The 9,470-nt window shown below is 38.4% G+C and overlaps 2 protein-coding genes across 4 annotated transcripts in view; one reads left to right on the forward strand and one right to left on the reverse strand.

Annotated features, from left to right (window-relative positions):
- The window catches only part of LOC107045347 (E3 ubiquitin-protein ligase RNF19A), a 15,102-nt gene extending 5,878 nt beyond the window's left edge, over positions 1 to 9,224 (reverse strand). For 2 of the 3 annotated variants that reach the window (XM_015267607.1, XM_015267609.2), the window contains exons 1-8: positions 8,936 to 9,224; positions 6,679 to 6,913; positions 5,829 to 5,971; positions 5,091 to 5,280; positions 4,688 to 4,999; positions 4,378 to 4,522; positions 3,660 to 3,796; positions 3,481 to 3,578 (exon numbers count right to left, since the gene is read on the reverse strand). In XM_015267607.1, coding sequence (XP_015123093.1) covers positions 3,481 to 3,578; positions 3,660 to 3,796; positions 4,378 to 4,522; positions 4,688 to 4,999; positions 5,091 to 5,280; positions 5,829 to 5,971; positions 6,679 to 6,838 — 1,185 coding nt within the window. In that variant the 5' untranslated portion in view covers positions 6,839 to 6,913; positions 8,936 to 9,224. Of the gene's footprint in view, positions 1 to 3,480; positions 3,579 to 3,659; positions 3,797 to 4,377; positions 4,523 to 4,687; positions 5,000 to 5,090; positions 5,281 to 5,828; positions 5,972 to 6,678; positions 6,914 to 8,261; positions 8,492 to 8,935 lie in introns of those variants that run through there. The other variant, XM_015267608.1, reaches the window with a different exon arrangement.
- LOC107045348 lies at positions 25 to 3,461 on the forward strand. Its single transcript, XM_015267610.2, has 2 exons — positions 25 to 411; positions 1,200 to 3,461. The coding sequence occupies exons 1-2, from the start codon at positions 88 to 90 to the stop codon at positions 2,130 to 2,132; spliced, it is 1,257 nt and encodes a 418-aa protein (XP_015123096.1). The 5' UTR covers positions 25 to 87; the 3' UTR covers positions 2,133 to 3,461.
- Positions 9,225 to 9,470: the final 246 nt, after the last annotated feature.

Here is a 9,470-nt window from a genome sequence, read left to right on the forward strand (position 1 = left end):
GGGGGGGGGGGGGGATCTGGTGTTTCGAGTTCGACGGGGGTGGATTGTCCCGGAAAATAGGGGATTGGGTTGACGCAGACGGTGAAAATGTCTGACAGTGAGGACACTGATGCCTCGGGGGCCACCGAGTGGCCAGCGACGCCTGTCACGAAGGAATGGCTCGAGAACATCCTCATGATTCATCATGGAGAAGGCTCCAGCATCAGTGTCAATGACTTCGAGGTGAATCCAGGGTGCACCGCGGGGGAGTCTGTACTCAGTGATATTCTAGCTGTCACCATTGATTACACTCTTGGTAACGATAACAATCGTCTCAATGTCATTGTCAAATTACTCCCACAAGACCCGTTCAATCGGTTCTTCGTTACTGAGGCGCAGTTCGATCTGCGGGAGATCAAGTTTTACACTCAGGTGAGGGAAACATTTTTTTAAAATCGTTTTCGTACGATAATCCTCGCGGAATTTGATGGATTTATTATTTTTGTCAGGTTGTCACCGATCTGGAGGATTTGAGATGATTGGGAGAAAAATTGAAGGTTTTTTTTTCAGAGAAATTATTGAATTTCAGTCAGAGTTCTGTTAAAATTCTATGAAAAATGAAAAATTCAGAATTTTTCAGTAGAAATCTTCCTTATCAAATATTCCCCTTTAAAAACATCATTAATTGTATTCCCCCCAATTATCCATTCTAACGAAACAAAAATACTCGATCCACTGGCGACTGCAAATTTTTTAAAATCATTTTCATATGGAAATTGTCGCGGAATTTAATGAATTTATTATTTTTGTCAGATTGTCATCGATCTGGAGGATTTCACACTTGAAAAAAATTGAGAGAAAAATCAAACGTTTTTTCAAATTTTATGAAAAATGAAAAATTCCGAATTTTTCAATAGAAATCTTTCCTATTGAAAAATTTTCTAAAATCATTTTCATCCGGAAATCGTCGCGGAATTTAATGGATTTATTATTTTTGTCAGGTTGTTACCGATCTGTTGGATTCCACATATAAAAAAATTCGAGAGAAAAATCAAACGTCTTTTCCCTACAAAATATTCCCTATCAAACATTCCCCTTAGAACCCCATGAACCCATGAACTGTCTCTCCCCCAATTATCTCTGGCGACTAAACAATTTTTTAAAAAATCGTTTTCCTACGAAAATCCTCGCGGAATTCACTGGATTTATTATTTTTCCAGGTTGTCACCGATCTGGAGGCATTTCTGAAGAAGCAACTTTCGTCCGAGACCGAGTGCATCGAGCTTCCAATCCCAAAGTGCATTCACGCCCATTACAAGCCAGCCGGTGGCACTGAGGACACCCCAGAGCCCCCCGAGTCTTTCCTAGTTCTTGAAAATTTACGTAATCGCGGCTTCGAGGGTGCCCAAGTCTCCCGCGGCCTGACATTAAGACAAACCGAAGCGGCATTGAGCGCAGTCGCTTGTCTCCACGCGCTATCACTCACACTTAAGGTCAGGGAGGCGACACCACTGTCCGAGCGTTATCAATTTTTATTTCAAACGGCCAGGGCAACGGACTCGTATCAGATGCTGGTTGAGCGTGGCCTGCCCCAGTTGGCCCACTTTTTGGAGCGTCGACCCGGTCTTGAGGCCGTCCTAGAGTCGCTGCTGGCGCTCAGACCCAAGACTAAAGAGATTATCTCATCGTTACTTGCGCCTGAGGACCCCCTGGCACTCATCACCCACACGGATTTCTGGTGCAATAATTTGTTGTTCAAGAACGACGAGGATGGCAACTGCAAGTGCGCCATTCTCGATTGGCAAATGGTCACTTACAGTCGACCAACTAACGACATTGCTCTGCTGCTTGTGAGCTCAGTCCCCACTGAATTGAGGAGAATTAACACACCTGGCTTGTTGGACAAGTACTGGGAGACACTAACGACAACTTGTCGATCACTTGGCCTCGATATTGGCGAGGAATTGGGCTATGGTAGGGATGATCTTGACAGGGATTATCGAAGATCACAACTATTAGCTCTACTACTTTGTATTGGCTCTGTTGATGTGGCCTTTGGGGATCCACTCACTGAGCAGAGGCTCATTGATGTACTCGAGGATTTTCACAGGGATGGAGTGCTCAATGTCGACAGCATCGAGGCAGCAAAGTAGATTTTTAATTCACTGACGATATGAGATATTAAGTAACAAGTTTTGTCGAACATTTTGAGAATAATGTAATTGAAGGTGAATATATGTGATGTTTATCCACTCTATGTTTCGACGGTTTGGAGGAATGTTCATTTATATTTTTTTGGGCTTATTTTGTAAGAGAACAGAACAGTATTTCAGTATTTAATGGTGGGGATTTTTTAATTGACGTTGTAGGGACTTTCGTCGAGGGGACGATGTTTCTGGCTCGATTTCTATGGGGAGAGAGAGAGTGAGGGGCTCGTTGGCGAGTGATTCACTCTGGGGGAACGGTAGTGAGCCAAAAAGTTTATGAAATCGAACCGCAATTTATCGAGACTGAGGCTCTATAGTGGCTTTGGGGGCATGAAGCTTTGGGGGAATTTTAGGAGAAAACGAATGACGATATGTATTGCATTTGCATATGCTCAGCTGAAAGAAAGTTTAAGAATAAACGAGAGAAATCGATATTGTAATTTACGTATTTACGTAGAGAATTATTGTAATGTATGGTGGGTTTATTATTTTAAGCAGTGGGGGAAAACGGACACTTTTGACTCTTTCAGAAAAGAATTTGTCGAGAATTCAAAATTTTTTATTCCCTATTTTTTTTTTATTCCCTATTTTTTTTTTTTATTCAATGAGTTGATTTTTCTGAAAAATTCAGAAGTGTCTGTTCTAAACTCATCTTTTCTAAAAAATCTAGCACTTTCTGTAAGAATTCTATCTGTTTTTTCGCACTAAGCCTGTCGAAATCATAAATTATGAATTGCGATTTTTTACGAGAACTCGAGCAAGAATTCTCAATTTTTCGTCATCGATTTTATTATGATAAAAAATTTTGAATGCAAGAAAATACATTGACTTTTTCCTATCAAAATATCCCTTGAAAAAATAACACAACAAACTTGCATGATCTTTAATAGAATCAGTGGAAAAAACGTTTTTTAATTAAATTTTGTAACATCAACGAGCGAAAAATATCTCCGAGTATTTTCTTCGAAAGTAATAGCATAAGATTTTGTATGTTTCGTCATTTGCATCAACTTTATACTGACCATAAAAAAAATTCAAGTTTTTTATCATCAAAATAATATCAACTCCAATCCCCGGAGACCGGTATGCAAATGAATACCGCATTTTTTTATGCCGAGAACGTTTGTTTGATTGATGATTTCACGAGTGTGTTGGAAAATTGTCTTTCAATGTGAAATACCCCCAAATAAATCTCTGTTTCACCCGATACCTGGCACTTTCTCTAACGCCCTTACCGTCTCACTCTCGAGTCACAATAATCTCGGGATGAATAATAAATAAAGTATGGACTTACCGATGCCGTTACCCCGCCCGCGATGAGAGCATTTCTCTTGTGTTTATTATCTTGTTCGTATCTTGTATACAACTTGCGGCCGACCCAGACGGGAATACCTGAATTCAAACATCCGAATTTTCGTGATTTCTCTTGAGAACATTTTTGTTGAAAAAAAATACTGGGTTTATTTTTCTAACCTATTATCATGGCAGGAACTGCGATTCCAGCAACAAGGCCAATGCCGACTGGTGCACCCACGAGGGTGCCAAGTTGCCAGAGGATTTTTTTCTTTCGTGACCATGGCTTTTTACCCCAGAATGTGCAGCCAGAGGGACTAGCAAAATAAAACAATGATCACAAGTAGAATTTAATTGTAAAGTGGTAAAACAGGAAATTTGAGTTGAATTGTCTGTCTGCAATAGCGAATAAGTCGAGAATGGCTGAGTGAAATTTCCTGATTTTTTTCGAGCTTTGAAATGGGCGCTGACTCATCCAAATCGCATTGGAATTTTTTTTCAAGTTCAGAAAATCCTCTAAATTTTTTTTTTACATTTCCTATTATTTAATTAAATGGGGAAAACGGACATATCACAATTTCCAACTTGAGTTGATAAAACTCGCATAAAAAATGATAAAACCTCAATAAAAATGACATTTCATTCTCAAAGTATTTTTTCAAGCCTCAAAATAAGCCCTGACTCATCTAAATGCCACCTTTTCCTCAGGAGATAACGATTTAAGACGCTTTCACCCCAGGAATTCGCACATCAAATTAGGAATTTTATTATTCGATCATCAATTAGATAATAATTCATTTCAGACTAAAATTTTCCCCCAAACGTGAAAAAAATTGAGAAAACCCCAATGAGAATGGATTATTCGCGAAAATAATTGCCGATAACAATGACATTTCACCTGAGATAATGGAGATCACTGATTTCCTTCATACACAGCCAGCAAAATTCAGCCCCACAAACGGCGCAAGTCATGTGATTACAGCTGCCATCGTCCATCTTAACGATAAGCACTTGACACCTCGGGCACGGTTTGATATCATCCCCTGAATCATCATTACATTAATCATCAGATAACAATTCCCACAGATAAAATAAACAAGAGAAATTAGTGGCGATTAATTGTCGAATGCCCGAGGAATCGACGAATGCATGAGATCAACGAGAAAATAAAGTCTCAAACAAGTTCAATTATTTAAAAATAGACTCACTGTGTTGTGAATCACTCTGACTGAAGCTGAGCGATGAAGTACGATCGTAATGCTGGGACCTCTGCGCCCTGGCAGCATCGCAAGTCTGATTGGGATGCCACCGAGCTTTGCAGTGATAACAGAAGTAGGAGTCACATCCAGGTCTCTCACATCTTAATTTAGGGCAAGAAGCGCAGCCACTGGCGATAACAGCGAAGCAGCAGTCGGGGGCTGGACACCATCTGGCGTCAGGCTCGACAGCCAACACCCTTCTGACCATGAAATCCTCGTACTTTTCCAGCTGAACTTGATCATTCAAGATCATTCGAATGTCTAGAGAGAGAAAAAAACGTGTGCGTGACGAGGGAAATGCGACAGTCACTGCATATCATTGCTTGATTAACATTCATGCGAATCTCCTCACCGTTTGGATGAAGTGGCTCGGCGCACTCTGGACATGCAATGTTGACACGTGACTCGGATATCTCAACCCTCAGATACTGCTGGAAGCAGTCGTAACAGCTGCGATGGTGACACGACTGGATTATTGGAAATAGTTCGAGGGGCAACTCTGCTAAACACAGTGGACACTCAACCAGGCCATTTTCACAACTCTGGAAGTGAATGTTGAATGATTATGAAATCGGTTTTTACGATAGTCGTTGACTGCTAAAATACTCAATCCAATCTCGCAATTTTGATTAATGGAGACGCTGGAATAATTTGAATATTATTCAGACTTGTGGACAAGTCGTTGAATATAAAAATGTTTCATGCAATTTTGTAATTTTTATTAATTAGGAGGAGACGACTGAGGAAACGCGAAATTTAAGTTTGATGCCACTAGACTTTCGAATAATATCAACGTTCGTAAAATCTATTCAATGGGATTGAAAATTTAGAAGAATGAGGAAGATTCTACGAATTTAATTGAGCAATTTTTTCCGGCTCATTAAAAATTACGGTCATATGAGTAAAAAGTAAGAACAATGAAATTAGTCCACAGAAAATTTCCTCGGGAAAATCCCGGTATCTTAATTGAATTCAAAGTTATTCATGCGGAAACTATAGCAAAGGAAAATTCATAGAATTAATTGGGCATGATTTTTTAGAATAACTTCAGAAGTGCAGTTGTTTTAGCTATGCTTTTAAGCCAACGAACCTTTCCTGCTGTTGACAAAACCGAGCCCTTGCTGGTGGCCCGATGAAGGTCCGAGCTGTGATACTGCAGATGGCTAGACCCACTGGTCCCCCTGGCCTCCCCCTTCTCTACATCAATAGTCTTCCCAGCATTCCCATCCTTGCCTGTAATCCAACCATCCCAGTCTTGATATTTTTATCCTCTTCGATCATTCCATCGAGGAGGATAAAAACACGCAGAAAAAAATTTCATGGAAGTGCCCAGCCAATTGAATTGAAAATTGCACTTCTTTGAGAATTTCATTAGCTCTAGTTTTTTTACAGAAAATGTTTAATAGAAACTGTTTTGTTAAAAAAAAATGAACAGAATTTTATCTTTCTACATAATTTTTTCTATCGAAACATTTTTCATAGGAATTCTTCGACATTTCTAATTGTTTTTTTGCCACTTCAACATTTTTATTCATTAGAAAAATCAAACAAAATATCTTGGGAAATTTGAGCCAAGGACTTTCTGCAGAAAATATTTCAATAGAATAAATTGTATTAATTTCTTTCTATAGAATATTTTCCATCGGGCATTTTCAAAAGCTCAATAGCTCGATGTGAAAGATTAGATTATTTTGTTTTTTTGGTTTGTTTGTAGAAATAAATAAATAATGCGGAAGGAGAGAAATATTGACTCGATGATTAATTTTTTTGTTATTCCCACATTTAAAACTTTCATCTTCAAATCAGCCAACGACCGCAGAGGCCAAAGCTTCGAAATAATTCAAAATTCAGTGCAAACTTCTCTGCGAAATGGAAATTCAATAGAATTTGCTAGCGTATTCGCTAGGTTTCTCGATGAATTTTTTCACGTGAATGAATACCTTTGTTGCTCCTGTTGCTGGAGCTCGCTGCCCTAGTGATCCTCTGTCCCAGGAACGGACTAGAGTACAACAATCTCCTCAACGAAAACCTCGGCAAATACCTCCTCGCTCTGGCAGGAGCGGTATTGCAACCACTGACAGACTCGCCTTCTTTCATCATCCTCAGTGTTTATTACATCCTCGTCACAATGACATTCAGGGTCTCAACCCTCCACATAGATTTACCGACATAAATCTGGTGGATAAATTAATCACAGTATGAGAGAAACGGGGCCTTCGTGCGGAATCAGTAAAAATTATGATATTCCACCTCGGAATTATTCAGAGTATGAAGTAATCCACCAATCATTTTCATTTTGTTTAAGCTTCACCTACTTTACGATAATTTGGGAGACAATTCTCCAACATATCCAGGAGACGAATAAATTACGTAAACTCAAAACTGATGCATAAATAAAATAAATAATGAATTATTTATTTGATTTATGCATCATTATTATCGAAATGACATTTTTCATCGTAATAATGTTTCTATAAACAAGTTCCTTACAAAAATAAAGAACGAAACTTGCGATTTGACTCTTTATTTGCAAGCAAAATGCCTGAAATTATTTTTGATAATGTTAAAACAGTCGAAATTTCCAACTATTTGTTAATAAGATGAAACATCATACTGTATCCATATAGCTTTACCTCCTGAGTTGCTTCTGATAACACCCAAATTACGTGAACAAAATTTAAAATAAAGAATAAATAATAAGTAGTACTTTGGCACGATTGTCAAAATGACCAGTATAATAATAGTGTCTTTGTTAACAATCTCCTTTCAAAAATAAAGAATGGAACTTGGATTCATAGATCGGCATCAATAATGATAATAATAATAATAATAATAATAATAATAATAATAATTTTACTTCGATGTAATTGCATCAATCATAACATTAGCAATATTATGAGAAGTTGCATCTCTTACAATAATCAAGTTATTACTTCATTGAAATTTGAAAAATAAATATAATAAAATTGGTAATTTAATTTTCTCAATTATTGGTTGATAAAATAATTCGGAATTTGAATATTTAAATTGATGGCTAATTTAATAATAAAAAATTATTGAAAATTTAATTGCAATTAAAAATTATGATTATGCCGATGTCTTCATTTATACACAAAATGTCTGAAATGATAAAATTAAGGAAATTTGAATTTCCTGGAAATTCCTATCAATTTTTAATAAGTTTAAAAATCGAAGTGTATTCGTAAAGCTTTGAAGTACCTCCTGTGACTCCGGAGAACCAATAAATTAGCGGTACGTGCGTTGATAAAATTGGTAATTTAAATTTCTCAATTATTGGTTGATAAAATAATTCGGAATTTGAATATTTAAATTGATGGCTAATTTAATAATAAAAAATTATTGAAAATTTAATTGCAATTAAACATTATGATTATGCCGATGTCTTCATTTATACACAAAATGTCTGAAATGATAAAATTAAGGAAATTTGAATTTCCTGGAAATTCCTATCAATTTTTAATAAGTTTAAAAATCGAAGTGTATTCGTAAAGCTTTGAAGTACCTCCTGTAACTCCAGAGAACCAATAAATTAGCGGTACGTGCGTTGATAACGAACAAATCGCCAGTCTCTAAATAATTCATAGAGCGAAATTTCACGGAAGGTGAAAATATTTCGATTTCACGATTACCCCCCACTCGTTCACCTCCTTTCCATCCTCGGGAGAATGAATAAGTGACTTTCGATTGATTCACAGTGGTTTCAGCATTGACAACTGGCCGAAACAGCTGATGCTCTTGATACGTGATTGTGAACTGGCTAGTGCTGCGACAAAAGCCCATCGTCAGCGAATCCATGAGGAAATCGCGGTGGGGAAGGAGCTGAACGAGGGGGTGAGGGCGAGTGAACACGACCCTGGCGCCTCCATTGGGTGAAATGAGGAAAAGCTGGACGTAAATATTGGAATTATTTTCTCCCCATTTCTTTTATTGCGCACTGTCACGACAATTCGCGGGGGGGAACTGATGCTTTTGAGGGTTAATAACCCATTAACCTCAAAAATAGGAGCGATCAATGATGGGTTTAACACCAGGCGAATGTCACTCCATTTTGGAAACACCAAAGTCGTTTTCAATGTACCAAGGACAACGGCTATTTTACGACGGGGGACTACGTCGGTCGGGGATTCGTTATCTCTGTGCGCTTCAGAGTGATTCAATTGCTGAAATGTGACTCACCGAGAATCCGATAAACTGGTATTTCCGTGCGTCGATGGGGAAACATCAGCTTTCACTTGTTGCACGGGCTAAAATTGGAGTTAATCCATGGGTTGTTCGGGTATCACGACCGGGGGATTATTTTTACGGCGGGTTTTTTCGCACTTGAGGGGATGACTGAGGTGGGGATGATGTGGTGAAGTTTGGGTTTTGTATTTGTCGGGGGTTTGGAGCACTTCGCACGGACTGACAGACACTTCACACGTTGACTTGGTCACAATCATGGGGACTAGAGGGAAGGAGGGGCGCGAGTGGGGGCCACTTTTGTGGGTAAAATCTCTTGACGGAGGAGGTGTTCCGCGGAACTTGCGGGGGCGCTTGTAGCTGGATATTGCCGGTAAGAAGGCTCATGATAACGTGCCGACGATGGAGAAGTGATGAATTTTCGAATTCATTTGAAAATTGAATTAAACATAATGATTTTAGGGAACGTGAGGTAAAACGGCCCCTTTTCATTTTTTGAAAAATGTTAGCAGCTCATTCACTTTTAAATAAA

Source organism: Diachasma alloeum, unplaced genomic scaffold, assembly GCF_001412515.2.
Source record: "Diachasma alloeum isolate Michigan unplaced genomic scaffold, Dall2.0 Dall_scaffold_00914, whole genome shotgun sequence".
Lineage (NCBI taxonomy): Eukaryota > Metazoa > Arthropoda > Insecta > Hymenoptera > Braconidae > Diachasma > Diachasma alloeum.